This window comes from Cheilinus undulatus, linkage group 5 (genome assembly GCF_018320785.1).
Source record: "Cheilinus undulatus linkage group 5, ASM1832078v1, whole genome shotgun sequence".
Taxonomy (NCBI): Eukaryota; Metazoa; Chordata; class Actinopteri; order Labriformes; family Labridae; genus Cheilinus; species Cheilinus undulatus.
The window spans coordinates 43,725,546-43,746,402 of NC_054869.1; the positions used below are offsets into that span (position 1 = coordinate 43,725,546).

Below are 20,857 nucleotides of genomic sequence, written 5' to 3' on the forward strand. Positions count from 1 at the left end.
GATTAAGCCATGTGGCAGGTCACACAGTAAGATCAATGTAAAGAAGATCAACAATGATGTCTACATTTTTCTAAGGTAGGGAAGGAATTTTTAGATGGCCCTAATTTAAGCTTTTCATGGATCATTCATTGAAGAGAGGTGTAGTTATAATTCTGGTTGACTGAGGCTGCGGTGGAGGGGCCCAATGTGATATCCTTTCATGGGGCCCAGAAATCCTGGCGATGCTCGTGAGAGGAGGATGATGCAAGTGTGATGCTGGATGTCATGAGAGAGAGAAGGAGCGAGAGCTTACCTGGCATAGTGATGCTGCAGCCCTACTGCTCTCAGACATTCCTGCAGGCAAAACGTCATCTCCTCCTCTTCCTTTTCTTTGTCCTTTTCTGTGTTCTCTCCACCTATGCTGGGTGAGACGGATATTTCATTAGACCTTCTCCATTAGTTCATCATATAAAGAAAATTACTGTTCAACTTGAGTAAACACATCAAAACAACTACACACTTTTGCTCACAAGCTCTCAAGTAGCAGCTATTAAGGACACTGCATCCTTGCTCTTTCCTCTCCCTCAGTGATTTTCATCTGATGGTCAATGTCTGTTCAGTCACTGTGTCATTACTACCACACAGGACGCTGGTATGATGCTGTAATCCAACACCCTTTCAGGATGCAGCCAGAGCTGCACGGTGCAGTCATGTCACACATTTCTGTACTGTAGCAAATATGATATATATAGCAGACACAGGCATGCAACTGTCGCGTCTTTGACTTCTGCAGTAGATTGGATAGCAGCTGCGATAGTCCTCCCATATCACACTTGAATTAGACCCTCTTTGTACACATGCATAATATGAGGCTGTAGTTCATGAGTGTGTTTGTGAAACTGTACACCAACTCCAAGTGGTCGATATTTCCTTCAGGCTTGCCACGATGAGGACATGTTGGGATTTGAGTGTGAGCAACTGCTAACTCTGCAAATTGAATTACAAGGGGACAGAGGGTGCAGTTTAAATTCCTCTCATGGTGACTGTTCCTCAGAAAGTAATTTAGAATAAAACAGAATAAATTATAATGCTTTCATAGTCAATGTGATTTGAAGAAAGGTTGTCAGAATGTTCATTATTTCATTACTTTTTGATACATATTTTAAAACTAAACTATGTTATTTAATGATCAATTCTATGAAAATGTTCCAGAGCGTTCAAGAAACCAGAACATTTTCATATGACAGACACTGGAGACAATGGGCCCATCAAAATTGGCAAGAAAGACTCCTGCTTTCTGTCTAAATTGCAGAAATACACTGGTACAAAAACATTTACAACATATTTGCACAACTGTGGGGAGGGGTTTTATGCCATTAGTGAGTGCAGTGTTCATTTGTCAACTACAACTATGACTGAAAATGTTGTAGCCAACTTTTTTCATGAGGAGGACTAGCTAAAACGGACCTTTGTGATAAAACTCTCCCAAAATGTAAGTTTAGTTTTTGTCAAGGAGACTAAAACAAGACTAAAATATTAAATTGTTTAAGTTGGATGTTCAAAACCCATGATATTTCTTCACTGTGCATGTAAGGCATGTCAGTATTTTTATCAGCATACTTTTTATCAATTAAAGTATTGATAGTGATAAGATAGATGAATCTGACTGCCTTACATTTAAATTAAATCTAAAATCTGGCTGAATTGATTAGCTAAAAGAGACTAAAAGTAAAGGCTAAAATTTAAGGACTAGACTAAAGTTTTAAGAGTGAAAATGACTAAAATAGGACTAAAACTGAAAAGAATTTTAATCTCTAAATAATTACCAGTATGAATAAGCCTGTTGTCCATTGAATGTTCCTACATGATTAAATAAGGCAGCATGAATAAGTGAACTATCCACACCTATAAGTGACATTTTTTAAATGTTTTGTAGTTATATCCAAAATGAACAGAGGCATAAGGAGTGTGTCTTCGTTCAGATAACAGCATTAGGAGTTAAATAAATACGATGTCGTGAAAATAACTACAAATAATTTAAAAATTCCACCCTACCTGGTGCACCCCACACCTTTGAGACTGAAAAGAAAAAGTAAATAAAATCGACGGTTTTGTGCTCTGTGAGCACAGAGAACTGACAACGTACATAAATGTTTCACAAACTTGCTAGCTAGTATTTCCGCACACAGAGCTCGTCTCCATGACGACGTCAACGGTTGAGTTAGGACGGTTAACTTTTCCCCCTGAGCTCAAATAAAACTGTTCAGGAATAAATAGAAGTAATATAAAATGTTATCAGACGTGAGAGCACAAGGACAGCCGGTCAAAATACACCCAGTTCAGCATGAAAAAGGGAGATAATCCCACAGAGGGCTTAATGCCCACCAGTGAACCTGCTAAGACAAAAAGCCTTCTCAGGATAAACCATTAAAGCATTTGGTCCACGGACCTAACAACACCGTGTATGCTGAGATGACAGTTTAGCAAACCACGGAAATGTAGTCTAGTTTATGAATAAAAAGAAGGAGTTATTACTGCTAATACTACACTTATTTTACATATTCTCTAGGCTAAATTATATATTCTAACGGCTTGTGGTGTAGAAATTAAGTCCAATAAAATATTATCCTAAATTTGACTTTTAATTTAAAAAAAGGAACTATTACACCTTAGTACATATAATTTAGAAGCTATATCAATTAAAATTTTTACAAAAACATGCTTTACTTTAAGCGTTTCCCCCTTTTAGTAAATCACTTTAATGACACACTCTTATATTTTTTTCTTCCTGACAGACTGTTTTGTAATGTGTATTCAAAAACCTAAACTACAAATAAGCACGTTTGAAACTTGTCAATATCCTCTGCTACGAATTTAAGAGGAAGAAAATTAAAAGTAGGAACCATCTCTTCAGCCCGTGTTTCACTGGGGACGGCATTATAAGAAACTCACAACATTGGCTGTACCTCAAATCAAGCCAACTGCCGGTTTCCTTGAAACGCTGTCAAAAAGTACTTTGTCGTTTGTATCTTGTTACCCGTTTAAATTTTCAAAGCATATCGTTTTTTTCGCCAGAGTATATGGGTTTGTAAATTTTATTTGAATTAAGTCCTTTTTGCCTATGAATTTGTTGCCGAATTAGCACCACAAGCCTCTGGTTTAGAGGCTTTATAAGATCTTCTCAGTGACAGACTGCTATGAAAATAAGCCACATAACTTGGAGTTGATTTCTAGTGTGAGAGATATAAACAGCCGCCTTGAAAGGTTGGTAGATTTTATGGTATGTTTTCTAAGATAATAATATGCCAGTGAATAAGCTGCCATAATAATGAAATTCTCCCTCACATTGATGCAGTTTTCACTTAAACGCCTCTTAACCCTTTTAGGGTTTCCTAAGTTGTACCTTGGTGCCAGAAGATATATTAGAAGATATATTGAGCTATTCAGATGTGATATATTATGAAACGAGGTTAAGATTAAGACATGCACTTTATATTGATATAGTTTGTGTTCTTGATTATTTCACAATCTGATTGTTTATTGTGCATGCTGACATTGTGCAACTTCGTAAATGTGCCTGTGTAACATTTTGGATCTGACCCATGTGAATTTGACTTGGCTTAAAACGTGTGGTAATGGAAAGTATCCAAGTACAGAAAACATGATAATCTTAGTCTGGATAAGCCCCACTCCTGACTCTCTGTTTTGCTATCAGTCACATAATGTAGGAGATGATTTTCATTTAGACTTTGTATTTATCTAGGTAACCTGTAATAGGAAGTTGTCAACATGTCCCCTGAGGAGGATACTTCTCATTCCTCCTCTTCTTCCTCCTCCTCATCACCTCCCCATACCTCCCACTTCATTGGGAGGAAGGAGGATATCATAAAATCTGGGCGTGTGACCAAGTTGGTGAATGGATGCAGGGATGTGTTGGTTCTGTACCACCAGGAGCAGTTTTATGCTATGGACATGCACTGCTACCGTAAGCAGTTAATCTGTGGTTATCGTCTGTGGTTATAAATATAGAGTTATGATTGTAAAAGCTATCTTCCACTTCCTAATATCCTTTATTTACCTCACTGAAACAAACAGCTATACCTAATGAAATCTATTCTCTCTCAGATGCTGGTGGTGCTCTACAGAATGGAGACATTGAGGTAAGTTGAGTTGTCTGTTCTCTTTATAGTGCCATAATACAGAAGTAAATAGGTCTAACCCTCTAAACAATCTATATTCAAGTTGCTTTGGTTTTCTGTTTCAAAAACACCAGAAACATTGAAGTTTTCCTCCTGCAAAAAACTGCCACCGTGTTTTCTCTCTAACCACCTGCAGGAGTTCAATGGGCAGCTGTGCATCGTCTGTCCATGGCACAAGTACAAAATTACTCTGGAGGAGGGGGAAGGACTTTATCAAGCTGTGGATGATCCTACAGCTAAACCTCTAAGGACACACTGGCGCTCAAAAGGAGTCAAACAGAGGATTCACAAAGTCACTGAGGTGAATGGAGATGTCTTTGTGACACTGAATGACTCCAGCGAGGCCATCGAGTCGGACGTTTACCAAACCGAGAAATATAGGACTTTGTTCCAGAAGAATCAGCCAAAACCCAGACCAAGAAAATAGATGGACGTGGATTGTTTCACCAAAATTACTAAAATACTCCAGGGAAATTTGGGATGTTTTCTTGTCATTCTCTTAACAGCATATCACATCCCCTTGCTTTTTTTTTAATATTTCTTATCACAATAATAAAAGAATGTGAGCAGAAAAGCTAATAAGATTGTGGTAAGTCAGTCTAAAACCACTGAAGAAATATTTGACAAAAACTGGTGATTGCAGATAAAGCACTTTTAAACAAAAGTTATAGGATGAATTTCTTGTTAATTTGTTAGTTTCATGATCCCTTTACCAAATAACACCTTTAACAAACTTTTTTATTGAGTCTATGAAGCAGTCCTTTCTACTGTTTCTTAAAAGTCGGAGAAAATTTATTGTGGGTTTATCTGCTTCATCTGGACATTGATATTGGGGAATACACTCTTCATTTAGGTCCAGGTTAATAAAAAAAGCAGCTAAAGAAATGGTTGGGAGACACGCTCTTACTGACACGAAATAGGTTAGTTTGTTCAATTTAACATCTAAACATCCAAATTTTACTTTTGTATACTCTAGCACTTTGCTCACATTTGTTTAAACAAGATCTCAGCATCACTGCAGACTTTCATTAATTAATAAGTTCAAAAGTGAAAAATATGGTATTTATGAAGATAATTATTTCTTAACCCCACCTGGTGCTGCTACAGAATGTTGTAGTCTTTGATTGTTCATCTTTGCCCTATTTGTCTTTGGTAAAAAGCAAAACTAATAATTGATTATTTCTCATCATTTTACAATGGTATGAGAAATAAAACATGATTCAACGCAAGTCAGAAAAATAATAATTTAAGAGACCTCAAATTAACCTCCCTACTATAAATTAGATGAATCTAATCAGATTGTCTAACACCTGCTTGCTAATTTGCACATTTAAACAAGGATCATACAAGTAACCTGACACGCCAGATGGATTTCTCACATTCATCTGGAAAACCTTTGATACACAGCGTTTGGGAAAGGGCAGAGCTTTTGAAAAAAAACTGGGAGGGTGATTGGATGAACGCTCTGTCTGTCACATCTTTATGGGCCAATCAGAGCAACAAAACACGTGACGTAGCCGCAACCGAGGTGTGCGTGCGCAGCTAGCAAAGAATAACGCGAACCATGGCGACTATAGACATGTCAGTACACGACTTTTGTCATTTTTGAAAAGAAAACAATCCACTGCTGTTCTTTGTTCTTCTTTCAACGAAGAAATGTTGTCAAGTTCTGATGGGAGCTTTGCATGAATTCACCATCTTGCAAAGCTCCCATTGTGAGAAACAAGGAAATGGGCATATTCATCTGCTTTGCAAGGTTATCATACATTTGCATCTCAAAAAATTAGAATGCCATGTAAAAGTTCATTTTTCCCTCAATTTATGTTAGAAGGTTAAATTTCCATATATTCTTGATTCATCTCATACAAAGCGAAATATTCCCAGACTTTTTTTGTTTTTATCTTGATGATTGTGGCTTACAGTTCACAAAATCAAGTCTGCTATTTAAAAATGTTAGAATATTGTTGAAAAGTCCAATTTGCAAAGGTTTCCTGAGCCTTCATTCTCTCACTCTGGTTCAGTATACACTACATTCATGAAGAAGACTGCTGACTCCACTCTTGTCCATTTTCATTTTCTGGACTTGTGTTTTGTGATATTCTGATATTTTGGGTTAGTGGATTTTTGTGAGCTGTAAGTCGTAATCATTGAGATGAAACAAAAAAGTCATGAAATATTTCACTTTGTACAAAATTAATCTAGAATATATGGAAATTTAATTTTCTGAAACACAACAAAACTTCAACATGACATTCTAATTTTTTAGGATGCTGTAATTGTTACAGGACTGTATATTAAACTATCTGCACAGTCATTTCCAAACACGCCTCATAACCTTAGCTGAAAAGCTGCAGTTGCAGTTGTTTACATTAGTTACAGAAGATGATGAATGCGAAGTTATATATTTTTTCTAATCTTGTAATCATTATTTTAAAAGATTCGAGTCATTTTCCTATCAGGTCAAAGCAGGCAAAAACAAGTGACGTGAATGCCGCACGTTTTGTGAACGCTTTAGAATAAGCAGACGCCAGGTGGCAGCAGTGCGCTGTGTGGTGCTATCCGACAGTAAAAGAGAAGAAGAGAATCCGCTGGTCGCAGCCTTGTGACGAACAAAGTATGGCAGACGTTGTGCTGGGGAAGCATTGAAACCGTCTGGATTTACAAGCATTTCACAGCTTTTACTAAATTGTAGATAGCCACAATAACAAGCGTGTCTTATATCTTAAGTGCTTTGGGTATTGTATCAAAATTTCAGAAAAAAATGGAAGCTAACAAAGGATAAAGCTCCAGGACTCCAAGTATTGAACGTTGATTTTTCTATTCGTTATCCAAGTGTCCCGTCATGGCATCAGGTATGTCTTTGATTAGATATCTAATAGTTATCATTAATGGTGCCAATTTTTATAGCGTTATATAGACTGTAACAAGGTCTCTCTGTGTTTTAATAATCAATAGTATGGAAATGGACATATGCAGGTTTTGATACTGGTTGATTTCTTAGAATAGTAACAGAGCTTAATTTCTAGTATGGTGAAAGCCCTGTTGACATAGCCTTTCTTGTGTAATCTGTGTGCTCGATTGTGCTTTCATTGTTTTGAATATGATAAGCATGTGTTGGATTGTTTGTGAAATGTCTTTAGAGGATGAAATCAACCTGCTGGTCATTGTCGTTGATGTAAATCCAGTCTGGTGGGGACAGCAAGCGCAACGTGAACCAGGGGTAAAAGACCGATCAGATCTGTTTTACCAACTGTTTTATAGTGACCATATATTTAAAATGATCGCCAGGGTTAATCAACATCCACTGTCTTCTTGCCTTTGTCCAGTTCACTCTGTCAAAGTGTGTGGATGCAGTCATGGTGATGGGAAACTCTCACATGGCCATGGCCAGGACCAACAAGCTGGCTGTCATTGCCAGCCACTGTCAGGACAGGTAATTATTTATTTGACAGCTGTAGTTACTGGTTAAGATATACTACTTTTGTTTTTTTCCCCTTACAGATCATATAAAATTCACTTATCTTATCATAATGCACCATTACTAGTTTCTTTTGGTGTTTCGAGTTTCCTTTTTTTTTCAAGGTCTATTAAATTTTCCTCCTTTTAAACAACGATTGACTGAAATAACAACAAATTCTTCAATTTTTCTTCCATAAACAATTCAGTGTATTGTTCATATTAAAACACTGGCTGCTAGGCGCGCCGGTAGTCGAGTGGTTAAGGCGCATGCCATGTGCGCAGGCAACCCGGGTTCGAATCAGGCCTGTGGCACTATCTCCTGCATGTCTCTCCCCACTCTCTACCCCCTTTCCAACTCTATCCACTGTCCTATCAAATAAAGGCAAAAAGGCCAAAAATAAATCTTTAAAAAAAAAAAAAACACTGGCTGCTAAATAACAGTTTATTTAAGAAAAAATCTCAGGTAGGAGACACCTTCAAACCAGACTGAAGTATGCTAACAACACCATGGAGAAAGATTATGCATACTGGCAGTGTGTCCTTTTATCAGATGAAACTAAACTAGATGGTGGGAGTATTATGCTGTGAGGATGCTTCAGTGTGTCTGGAACTGGGAATCTCCTCAAGGTGGAAGGAATCATGAAGAAAGAAGGATATTTAAAGATTTTGAAAGAAAAACACAAGCAGCCAGCAGCAAAACAGGGTCTGGGTCATCACTTTGTCTTCCAACATGACAATGACCCAAGAGGTAAGTTGGTCCTGTTGAAGAGCAACTTCCCGACTGAGCGTTATTGACTGGCCTGCACAAAGCCCTGACTAGAGTCCCATTGAAAATCTGTGGGCTGAACTGAATGCCAAGATCCGTGCCAGAAGACTGTCAAATCTGGAGGAGCTTAACAGATTGGCCTGAAAAGAATTGGCTGGGGTTCCTCAGGAGACTTGTTGGTAACTACAACAAACGACTTCAGGCTGTTATCCAGCAAAAAGTAGATGCAACTAACTAAATTATTAGAGTCAGGGAGCTAATGATTTAGACACTGGTAGTTTTTGGTTTTTGCAAAATCCTTCCTGTGAAATAATGTAAACATCCAAAATAAAACTAGGGTGTTAGGAAAAGCTGTTTTAGAAATTTCTTACTCTGCTAAACTGCATTTGGAAATTTCTTTGGGGGGAAAAATTCACAGGGGGGCTAATAAATTTGTTGTCATCTGTAGGTAATTTTACCTCCTTCTATTACTCATCACATCCTTGAATAGTGAATAGTCTTATCATATTGTTAATTTTATTTAACATGAGGTTCCACAATCTTCATGCACCCAGTATTTTTCTTCTTTTATTGCTTGTTTACAAATCCATCTTGTCTCTTTTTTCAGTCACTTCTTGTTTCCCAGTAAGAGCTGGAGTAGTGGGGACAGTGGTGGGGAGGATGCATCCTCCAGTGGGGACGGAAAATATGAACTCCTGTCAGTCGCTAATAACCTTATCACTGAAGAAATCAGGAACGTGATGACAAAAAGTAAGTCTGTGTTTGTTTGGGTATAATAAACTTATCAAATATGTAGAAGATTTAAGTAGATTTGTTTTTTGTTAGCCTTGTTAAAACAACGACTCTACAGCTTATTCTGCCACAGGACGACTGTTAGCTCCTGCATTTCTATTCACACCTGTGCTGTTATTTATTACTGTACCGTTTTTATTTATCATTGTGTCTTATAATTGTGTTAACTTGTTAATTGTTGGGTTAATCATCAGACCTGTTCTTCTTTTTGTTGGTACAGTGACAATTAAGACATTAAGTTATTTCTGAAAGAAGTTAGCACCTTTACTTACTGCTTTTTCGTTGTGTTAATATGTTGTTTTTACGCTACATGATGTTGTAAATTGTTGTTTACTTGCTGATAGTAACTTTAAGTTTTGTGTGATTAACAGCTGAAGTGATGGGAAACTCAACAGACACTCTGCTGGCTGGATCTCTCGCCAAAGCTCTCTGCTGTATCCTTTCAAAAACAACTGTTAAAAAAAGAAAAGATTCAGACAACTAATACTAATAGAAAACTCAAGTTACATGAAAGGTAAATGTCAGAAAACAGAAAGTTACTTGTCCAAATCTTCTCTCCTTGTTGCAAAAAGCCAATAAGATTTCATACGATTTCTCCGTATTCTTTATTTAAAGTTTGCCATGTTACAGACTTTTTAGAGAGTTTCTTTAACCCTCCTGCGTCATTCGTGAGCTTTACCCTAATAAGCAGACAGAAATGTCCACAGTGAAAAATGTGATTTAAAAAGTTACATGAGAATATTTTTCCTACCAAATATTTTGGTATTTTTGAGTATTTTAACCTTTAAAGTGACAGTTTGACTGCACAGGCATTTTTGCATCACAAGACATTTTGACCTCGATTGGCTTATGAGGAAATAAAGTTTTACATCTGACACTACAAAAAATAACTAGTCATGCATCAGAATCAAGTTTGTTGCTAATCTTTGACACATCCAAGACTATTATTAAAAAATATGTAGTTCAGCCCCCCATCATGTATAATGGAGAAAATAACTCATTTTTTGTGTGTGATTTTCATATAAAACAGTGACACCATTTTTTTTACTATGTTTGGCATTTAAAGGGTTAAAATCCTGGAAAATTGACTATTTGGTTGATTTGATCAGGGGCTAACATTGGTTGAAAGTTTTAAGCCAAAAAAGTGCAAAATATTAAACCGTAATATTTTAATAGCAGTTTTCGTAAGTGGACATTTTTGCCCACAAATGGCTAATTATCAGTAAATTTTAAATCTGACACTACTCAAAACCCAGCAGTGCATCAGAATATATTTTGTTGCTAATCTTTGCCATACCTAGGATTATGCTTGAAATATCCCCAGGTCACCTGCTATTTTTTTAATCAAGAAATAACTCTTTTTTTTTTTTTTCATTTAAAAAGACAACCATGACTTGTTGCAGTCAAACTGGCACTTAAAGGGTTAAATTCCCTAAAATACTCCAATATTTGGTCATTTTGGTCAGGACAGAAGTTAATGACAATAATTAATTTTAAAACTGTGGAAAAAATCTTTTTATACGATTTTTTTAAATTCATGTTTTTCACAGAGGACATTTTTGTCCACTAATGCCTCACTAGGATATAAAATTTGTACAGAGTAAACTATAGGCACTTCAAAAAATATTGACATTTTAAAATTGATCAAGAGAAAAGCGTTTCCACAGAAATCATTCCATTTGCAGCGACATAGACAAAATTATTGAAAAAAAAAAAGTGAAAAATTATCACTTTCAGACAAAAATGTCCACAGTGATACCAGAGAGTTACAAACGTTTTTAAGGATGGATCTAATCCTACAGTAAACAAAATGTAAACTATTTTTTTATGATCATAAATGATGGGATATGGTGAAAATAAAGGCAGAACAGTGATATTTTTCCTAGTCTCCTAATATTCAGATATTCACAGGGTCTCAAAAGAGCTGGAAGGTAAGTAAATAATTTCATTTTCAAGCATTTTAATCCTCTCTTATGCTTTTCATATAAATTGATTATTTCATGTGTTTTCATTCTCTTTAGTTGGACAGGAGATAAAGTCAAGAATATTGGTAAGTCCTAAATTGTCTTATTTTAGATGTACTTTTGTTTTATTACTATGACTCTGAACACTCTCTGTGTTTTACTGAACAGGTGATAAAAGCAGCCGATGACTGTGCCCGGCAGTACATGAACTTCATGAATGTCATTTTTGCTGCACAGAAACAGGCACGATCTTATTTTTCCCTGTTTGCTATTTATAACATGTACATTTAAAATGAATACACGTCAAACCCGTTTGTTTTGTGTTGTAAACAGAATATCCTGATTGATGCCTGCGTGTTGGACTCAGACTCAGGTCTCCTTCAGCAGGTACATTTCTTCAGCTTTGTAAGGAAAAGAGTCAGAACGGCTCTCTTTGTCTTTTTGTCACCCTAAAAGGAATTTAAGAAAATACCAAAACAAGCAGCAGGAATATAAAAGAGCTTGTATATCAAATAAATCAAGAAAAAACATTCAGGTTTAGTAACTCTCACATCACTTTGTTTCATCTTCTTAAGTGTTTCTATCCTGACCTTTAAGCATACAGGCTGTTCAACCCCTGATCTTTGTCTTGTAGGCGTGTGATATAACAGGTGGATTGTACCTCAAGATACCACAGAAAATTGCCCTGGCACAGTATCTTCTGGTGAGTGTTTGGACTACAAACTCTGTCACAAAACACCAATGGTTGTACTATAAAAACAGGAGTAAAACAGCATTTCACAATATGATTAAAATCAACAAAAATATGGACAGTTGAGATCAGAAGGCTCAGTCTGCTGACGCCTCTCTTGTTTGCAATCAGCTATAGCAGTGAAATACAACATTACATAGTTTTATTAGTAACAGTACAACTTAACCTTTAAAAGTATTACCTATTTATTTATAATAAAGGTGATAAGGAGAAGGAATGTTTTTTATTGTCAAATAATCATAGTCACAGGATCAAAGCAGCAACTTTTGTGTTAATTTCAAAGTTTTGTGAGGGTTAAATTAGAACCACTGGACACAAATGTTTCGTAATAAGTCTCATTCTTTAGTTAACTTCTGGTTTGGTGACACGTCAATGCCTCTAGACAAAATTTAGGGCAGCCTGGGAACTGGACTTGGGACTTGTACCTACTCGATCAATTGGACTTGACTCTTTTATCAATTCATAAATCTTAATCTGTGTAAGACATTTCCTTCCAAGGTTGTCTTTATGATGGACTGTTATACTCGAATAAAAGTACAGTTACTTTGGATAAAATTTATTTAAGTTGAAGAGAAAGAACTAGTCTACAAATCTACCAAAGTAAAAAGTAAGTCATTTAAAATTTACTCAAATTACTGTGTAGCTACATTTGATATTTGAGTGGGCTAACAATAAAATATGAGTTTTCCTTGATGTGCAATAACTGCAAGAGGATATGAATCTCCAACTAGGTTGTTTATTATTTTCTGTGACTTAACCTAAAGTAGAATACAACAGCTGGTATGGGATGAAATGTGAGGTATTTCTCTCACTGTGTGCTACCCACCACCATGTGTTGTGAAAGACAAACTACTGGAGGGAATAGAAAGCTCCAGAAACATTTGTAGTTTAGAGAATAACTTTATTAGAAGCATGACCCTGAAAAGGCCACAAGCTAAACAGCGTCGGTCTAATAAAGTTGTTGCTGGTGCTTTCTGTTCCCTCCAAGACTTCATTCATCCTCCATAAGCCTTGTAAGTTGGTTACGTTGTGCCTCAAATATCTACTTCAGCTCTAAAGTCAAGCTACTTGTCATTTTGTTGTTGTTGCCAAAAAGCTTGCACGTCCTATTTTTGGCGCTGAATTTATTTACTCAGTTCTTGATGTTTTTTAGGACCTGATGAAGAACAACCCCCAAAATATACTTAAGTAAAAGTAATGATTTTAAAAGTACTCCAAAAAGCAAACGTACCCAAAAATTACTCAATTACAGTAATTTGAGTAAATGTAATTAGTTTGTTTTTAATCCCTACTGGGAATGCCACTCTGATGCATATTTTGGCTTTGCTCTCATTTAAAAACTTCTGGTGGGATATCTTCCATACTCTCTCTAAAATACTGAACAAAATTCCAGATCCAGACCTTCTTGTTAGTCCATTAAGCATTGCAGGTAGGACTAACTGACATCAGAAATCTGCAGAGTGCTGTATGGTATCCTTTGCTTTGCTCTTAGCCAGACATGCCGTCTTGTTTAAGTGTAAGGATGCAACCCTGTGCATGCTTGGCCAGTGTGATGTCCTTGCTTAAATTTGGGATTCCACATCTTTCTATCAGCAGTTCAGAGAAAAATCAAATCCCTAAGACCTAGGACCCCTTTTGTCTCATTTTCATAACACCCAAGCAACATGAGCTTGAGAGGTGTATATTTTTGCACTTTGTTTCACTCTGTATGCCATTGTGAATCGTGTTTGTGTGGACTAAAAGAAGAGCGTATTTTTGCTCGTTTTTTGTAGAAAGTGCTTCTCTGTGTAAACGTATGGTTTTTGAACAGTGGGTGTTCCTGCCAGACTCGGAGCAGCGCTCACAGCTGGTGTTGCCTCCGCCTGCTCATGTGGACTACAGAGCCGCGTGTTTCTGCCACCGTAACCTCATCGAGATCGGTTATGTGTGCTCAGTTTGTCTGTCGAGTGAGTGAAATTACCCGTGAAAAGTAACAAAGCAGCAAAAAGATGTAGTCATTAAATGTTTTAATACTGACGCTTTCTCTCATCATCTCTTTAAGTATTCTGCAACTTCAGCCCGATCTGTACAACCTGCGAGTGAGTATCTGATGCAGCATCTTGAATCATAAATCTTTATCGTTAACCTATCTGCTATGATCCATCAATTGTAGGAATATGAATAAAGTAATTGAAACAATTCTGATTCCTTCCTCTTTGTCGAGGCATTAACCAAGTATTATTCTGTTTTTAGGACTGCCTTTAAAATCCAGCTTCCACAGATAGTGAAGCCCAAGAAGAAGAAACTGAAGACCATGTGATGTTTGCTGAGATCACACAGATGTAGAGTTAATCCTTAGTTTCTATTTTGATACATAGATTATTCCATGTTGTCTTGCAGAGATTTGAATCAAAATAAAGTAACACCCTTTCAATTCATGGAGAAAGGATGGCCTCATGAACATGTTTAGTAGACTGACATTAACAGTCTTAATGTATACACTGATGCTAAACCTTTAAGAACTGCTAGTTTAAAAGTTCCTGTCTCAAACAATTGTTTTTGAATTGTTCTAATTTATTAGTTACTATCTTTTTACAAACCTGACAAATTTGTAATTTTCTTTATTAAAAAATTAAATGACACATATTCTGATTTTTTTAATCCCCTTTTTTGCAATTCTCAATTTGAAATTTCAACAGAACTATTTTCTGATTTAGATCTTTAAAAAAATAAATTTTTGTGGTATGTCCAGGTGTAAGGATTCTCCTAAATAGATGAACTGATTCTCATTCAGTTTTGATTCTTTAAATGAAATAAAATAAACCCAGAATTGTTCTTCAGCATTAACTGGATCATATGTATTCAAAGTTAAAAATGAGTCTTTTACCAACAGTTTGCATTTATGATCCATTTTGAGCATTTGGATAGAGTGATAGTGCATTTCACGAAAATTGAATATCATGAAAAAGTTTATTTCCTGTGAATTTGCTAAGGTTTCCCTGTTCTCTCTTACTCTGGTTCAGTACACACAACCACAATCATGGGGAAGACTGTTGACTTAACAAATGTCCAGAAGACAATCATTGACACCCTCAATAAGGAGGGTAATCCACAGAAGGTCACTGCTGAAAGGGCAGGCTGTTCTCAGATGCTGTAGCAAAGCATATCAATGGCTGGAAAGTTGGCCAGAAGGATAAAGTTTGGTGAGGAGAAGGTGCACAAAGAACAGGGTTGAGCCCAGCCTTCAGAGGATTTTCAAACAAAACAAATTCAAGAACTTTGGGGAGCTTCACAAGGAGTGGACTGAGGAGTCAGTGGATCAAGAGCCACCACACACAGACAGGTCCAGGAAATGGGCTACAAGTTCCATTCCTGACGCACAGATGTCATAAGTGTCTCACCTGGGCTAAGGAGAGAAAGAACTGGACCACTGCTCAGTGGCCTAAAGTCCTGTTTTCAGGTAAAAGTAAATTTTGAATTTCATTTAGAAATCGAGGTGCAGAATCCAAGGTACTTTAAGTCCGGTGTTTTCAGCTTCTACAGTCAGTGATGGTTTGAGGTGCCATGTCATCTGCTGCTGTTGGCCCACTGTGCTTTATCAAGTCCAGAGTCAATACTCAGTAATCTACCAGAAGACTTTAGAGCACTCTATGCTTCCATCTGCTAAGAAGCTCTATGGAGAAAGTGATTTCCCATTCCAGAAGGACCAGAAACTGGTTTAGTAAGCACTGAGGTAACTACTTGATTTGCCAACCAACTGGTCTGACCTGAACCACAATGAGTATCTCTGGAGAAATGTCATGAGGAAGATGAGAGACACCAGACTCAACAATACAGATGAGCTAAAGGCTGCTATCGGAGCAACTTAGTCTTCATAACACCCCAGCAGTGCTACGGACTGATGGGCTCCATGCCATGCCACACAGATACAGTTTGTGTAAAAGGAGCCCCAATCAATTATTAAGCCATAAATGAGCAGAATTTTCTAGGTCAACATTTCTGTATTATAGATCCTTTTTAGGACTGTAGTTTTGTGACATTCTTATATTTTGAAATCCTCTTTAACACATTTTAATGTAATCTTTAACAGCTTTTCTCTTATGTTTTCATAAAATGCCATTAAAGCAAATGGTGATATGATATTTGGCAAATACATCTTGTGGGCTACTGGCTAGACTGAAATAACAGGTCAAGACGACAGGCAACAAGGGACTCTTGATGGCTCATTCATGGAAAAGTGGATTCGACAAGTGGGTTTCTGTAGTGAACGTCAGGAGGAGTTGGCCCCTGAATGTTTCCCTTTTTCTATTTCTTTTAAGACATAAAAAGGCAAAATGTTACCAAATAAATACATTTTCAGGAGCCACAGAACAGACTTTTATTACTGAGGTGAGACAAATCATTCCAATCTCCAAAAGGGCCACCCTTCCCATAACTCTAAGCAAGGCTAGACAGACAAGAAAAAAAGCCCTGCTTTCTTTTACTTGAAGAATACCACCGATCACATCAGTTGACGGGATGGGCTTTAAAACATTCCAGGACACGTTATCTCTACTCACTTATTCAGTCCAGATGAATGAGTCCCAGACAACCTCTGTTTGCAGTCTGAGCCAATGGATATCAAACTGTTTTCATTATGCATTGAGGTGCATCCACACAAAGCATTAAAGACCACCACTTGGTATCTAAATGCCCAAAGCAAATGTAAATCCCTCTTAAGGCATTGTATAAACTAAGTAAAATTTCAATCCAGTCATTGCTTTTCATTTAAGTGCATCATTTTATTCTACAGCAAAATATTCAAACATTTCAGATTACATAGATGGTACTATGTAGCCCTACTTTCTTGGATAATCCCTATTAATCATTAATGGTATTATTACAACAAAATAACTCCTGCATAAAACACAGTAATTAATAAAATAAAATTAATGTGAACAAATTCTCCAGAAGCATCAAAACTTCACTCCAACAGTCACACGTTCAATCAAAACTTTTACCTGAAATCTGGATGCAATTTTTATCTAGAATATCAAAGAGAGGTTTTTCAATTAAAGGAAAATATGAGCAGTATGTACAAAGTCTGTTTGAAACTGTGCCTGGTTTCATAGGTAAAGCCACTGAAGAACAGGATTTGATCATCGGTGGATTGGAACGATGTTGCATCTGAAAATGAGAAAGAAAAAGCTTACGACTGATGTGAACTGAGTTAAACCTTGAAACAGAAACAGGCACTTTCATTCATATTCAGATAACTTCATTTATCACAAAGGGCAATTCGTTTTTTGCCGTCCACCCAGACCATACATACATACATACAAACAGACAGAGATGCTCATTGGCACTTTGACTCCCTCGTGTGACTAGTCTAGAGATGACACACACAAGGTCAGGCAAACATGAAATTTACATTTAAGCACAATGGTAGATAAATGGAATAAATCAAATACACTAAGGTGCATTGCAAGTTACAGAGTCCTGAATAATGTACCCTTACTGAAGATGTGCTAGATTTTAACTTTTCTAAGTCTTTTTTCATTTAGACATTTTACAGTGAAGTAGGGCTAAGTGTTAGCATTGATCCGTAACATTTGTTATGAATTGGCTCTTTACAATTAAAGATTAACTGAGGACAAACCATCTCTCATTGTAAAACCACTTTTATATTGTTATTTCACTCTCTTTTTAACTAAAGTAAAAAATAAAAATAAAGAACATACAAGGCAAGAAGAGATGACTGACAACCACATACTGTATGAAGTACTGGATGACCCTGACTGATGCCAGTCCTCAAACTTGGCCATCCCAGTCAGGCAAATTTCTGGCTCTGGCTTTTTTGCTTAAAATTTAGCCTCGAGACCAATTTTCATTTAGTTACAAACCTGCCCCTTTTAGAGTAAAACATCAGGTGAATCATACCTGCATAGTGCATAGCTCACTAAACATTGCTCTGCAATTTTGTTTCCTGTGGACTTTGCATCCTTATTTGCTTCTTAATATCAGCTACTCTACCGGACTCTAAGCAAACACATCTCAATTAATCCCCTTAAGCTTCTTTCACAGATGCTGCTGAATTCTCCGGAATATGACACATCTGCTCAGCCTGACTTGTAGCTGAATTTTCACAATTGAACTTGTAGGGCAAGTCTCAATAAAGTCAGGATAAGAGAGTGAGCTGTTTGCATTCACACACACTGCTTTTCCTAAAAATTCTGGGCAATTTTCAAGGGTTAAGTGCATAAGTAATATAGTTTTACTGTCACGGCAAGACCTACCCCAGCAGACCTCGGCCTGACCATCTCTTTGGAGTCAGACTCATCTGAGCCTTCTGGCCATCCCGGATAACGGTGACACGTAATGGTTTCTACAAAACAGACGCACCAGGACATGAGATTAAGTCTGTTAGACAAATACAACATGGCTGGGCAGTAAGACTGCAACATGATTAGTAAATAACCTTTAACTGACACTGCACAAGGTCTGATGTATGCAAAAGAGTGTACAACCATAATTAAAATATTAACTGGAAGAAAGCCATAGTCTTCTATTAAGAAGAATGAGTGTTAAAAAAATTTCTGTGATGAATCTGGTAAAGAAAAAATCATTTAGGTGTTGAGATTTTAAAGTGCTTTCACAAAGTGCCATTTTTACAGGACAAAGTTCCAAATAATGACAAAAACATTTGTTCTATGTCTGTACCAACAAATAAAGCAGCTGTAGATGATGTAACTATCTTACCCCTTCACTGTGTTGAACCACAGATGCAATGTTCTGAAGGCTCTGGAAGTTCCCTGTGTTTACAGACCCAAACTCGATGACTTCATCACCAACTCTGAGTCCCTTTAAAGAGACAAAACAGAAAGTTATTGTCGAATCTAACTTTCAAAGTCCTGACTTAGAAAGATTATGGTGATATACCAACTCCAACTTCAAGTTCAAAAGAAAAGTTAGATTCACTCACAGCTCCACAAGCAGGAGAGCCCTGAGTCACAGCATCCACTCGAGCAAAAGGAGCAGGAAGGGTGACCTGCTGCTCCATCGCCTCTTCCTGGGCTTCTGCCTCATCCTGCTCTCGCTTTGCCTTTTCTCGAGCATGAAGCTTGTGAAGAGCTTCTTCTATTTCTGCCATTATGGCCTTGTGATCATTCTGAAGGCCTAAAAGAAATGATGATGGAACTATGTTGAAATTGGTGGTCTCCATAAAACACCAGCTCATCCTTGACTGACTGACAGACAGACAGACGGACAGACAAACTAATAAATGAACATTTTACAGGGGTGGAAAGTAACTACACATACTCAAACTCCTCCTAAATACATTTTAAAATGAGTGATTTTACCTTTACTTCATTTCAGAAAAGTATTCATTAATGAGTTAAAAACTGGCCATTCCTCATAACATCTGAAAATAGCTGTTTCTTTCTGCTTTAATATAAAGGTGTAATTTTACCTGACTAACCATGTTGGAGATCCATTTTCTCATGCTTTTATTGCAAGTAAATATCCTACTTTAGTGTTCAACTCCTCGGTAGGTTCTCAGTACTTGAAGTCAGTTTTACATGAAATACTTTTACTCAAGTAGGTTGACAGGCCAGTTATTTTACTTCTACCTAAGTAAATTTTAACCAAAGTAACTATTTTCACTTGAGTAGGAGAGTCTTGTTCTTTTTCCTCCTTTGCATTTTTAATATTTTATTGGTTTGTTCACTTGCACTTTACCTAACATCTAAAATGCTTTTAGATGCCACAATTAAAAATGACATTTTATTTGAATGCCATATAAAGAAACGCATACAAACAAAGAAGGTTTCATATAATTAATTGATCATTATCACTAATTGTTGAACTGACTCAGATTTGCTCCGACAGAATTCCCTTAAAATAATAAAACAGTAAAAGGAAATAAAGTTGTGATTGAACAAGTGATAGGCGATAAAACACTACAGACCAACAAGTCGAGTCTGCTTACACGAAATATTGTGTCTTGCTGTCCTGATCTGGTATAAGTTCACATCTGCTCGAGGGTAGCCCTCTTCATCAACCAGGGGGCCTTCAACTCCAACACCTTGCTGTTAAAACAGAAACATTAAACAATAATGGTTTATATATATGTTAACCACGTTTACTGTAGGTATTTAACTACCACTGAAAGCATTGATGGGTTGTATGTATACCAACCACGTTGACTGTTAAAATTCAACTACCTTAAATAACATTAGTGGGTTATATCTATGTTAACCACGTTCACTGTTAGTAGTTAAATACATTGACAGTTAATGCCAATGAGCATGAGTTAGCATTGCGCTGTTTGTATGCGTATCAAACTGATGTGACGGAAAAACGTACGTCTTCCAGGACATCGTAATAAGCTTTAATCTGCTCTTCAATCTCGTCTTTTTTCTTAACGAGATTTCTGACATCCTCCATTGTTATTTCAGAATTTCCAGCACTGTTTTCCTCTGTCATCTTCATGGTTGCTCGGTGCTTCTCGCTCTCGCAGCAAAACACAGCGTATATCCGGGAGTGACGCAAAAAAAAAAAAAAAACATGACGTCAAGAATCTTCTTCTTCTTTCTGATTGGATTATGGCAGAGAGGGCGCGTTACTGCCCCCAACTGACCAATCATATGAGAAAACTGAGAAAGGCATTCACAGATTGAGTTGCACACTCCGGCCTGATTCCATACAATAAATTCTGCTCCTGATTCATCCAAAGTACCTGTTTTTATGCCTGTATTGTGTGTCCAGTTTGTTAGATATAACAAAAACAGATTCAAGAACTTAGGGGAGCTTCAGAAAGAGTGGAGTGAGGAGTTGGTGGATCAAGAGCCACAGACGGGTCCACCTCTGAACCACAGACATCATCAGAGTCTCACCTGGTTTAAGGAGAAAAAGAACTGGACCATTGCTCAGTGGTGGAGATTTAAGATCGTTTCATGCTTCCATCTGCAGAGAAGCTCTGCTGGGA

General features: G+C 37.0%; 3 protein-coding genes across 6 annotated transcripts; 2 read left to right on the forward strand and 1 right to left on the reverse strand.

The window, feature by feature from the left end:
- The first annotated feature begins 2,928 nt into the window (after positions 1-2,928).
- On the forward strand, positions 2,929-4,915 carry LOC121510141 (Rieske domain-containing protein-like). Of its 3 annotated transcripts, none has more exons than XM_041788073.1 (4): positions 2,929-2,990; positions 3,743-3,964; positions 4,105-4,139; positions 4,315-4,915. In XM_041788073.1, exons 2-4 carry the CDS (start codon positions 3,769-3,771, stop codon positions 4,603-4,605), a joined length of 522 nt encoding a protein of 173 aa, XP_041644007.1. In that variant the 5' UTR covers positions 2,929-2,990; positions 3,743-3,768; the 3' UTR covers positions 4,606-4,915. The 3 variants fall into 3 exon arrangements, with proteins under 3 accessions (XP_041644007.1, XP_041644004.1, XP_041644006.1); XM_041788070.1 differs by having other exon boundaries at positions 2,944-3,243; XM_041788072.1 differs by having other exon boundaries at positions 2,945-3,063.
- A 1,832-nt stretch (positions 4,916-6,747) lies between these two features.
- gtf2h3 (general transcription factor IIH, polypeptide 3) lies at positions 6,748-14,327 on the forward strand. 2 transcript variants are annotated; one of them, XM_041786458.1, is made up of 13 exons: positions 6,748-7,030; positions 7,319-7,398; positions 7,505-7,611; positions 9,011-9,153; positions 9,567-9,629; positions 11,097-11,126; positions 11,217-11,245; positions 11,328-11,402; positions 11,493-11,546; positions 11,794-11,862; positions 13,721-13,856; positions 13,952-13,988; positions 14,143-14,327. In XM_041786458.1, exons 1-13 carry the CDS (start codon positions 7,021-7,023, stop codon positions 14,207-14,209), a joined length of 900 nt encoding a protein of 299 aa, XP_041642392.1. In that variant the 5' UTR covers positions 6,748-7,020; the 3' UTR covers positions 14,210-14,327. The 2 variants fall into 2 exon arrangements, with proteins under 2 accessions (XP_041642392.1, XP_041642393.1); XM_041786459.1 differs by lacking the exon at positions 6,748-7,030 and having other exon boundaries at positions 7,309-7,398.
- Positions 14,328-16,271: 1,944 nt separating this feature from the next.
- On the reverse strand, positions 16,272-20,405 carry psmd9 (proteasome 26S subunit, non-ATPase 9). The gene is made up of 6 exons (XM_041787765.1): positions 20,236-20,405; positions 19,859-19,958; positions 18,851-19,044; positions 18,628-18,729; positions 18,165-18,253; positions 16,272-17,055 (listed from the first exon to the last, which is right to left on the reverse strand). The coding sequence occupies exons 1-6, from the start codon at positions 20,359-20,361 to the stop codon at positions 17,028-17,030; spliced, it is 639 nt and encodes a 212-aa protein (XP_041643699.1). The 5' UTR covers positions 20,362-20,405; the 3' UTR covers positions 16,272-17,027.
- Positions 20,406-20,857: the final 452 nt, after the last annotated feature.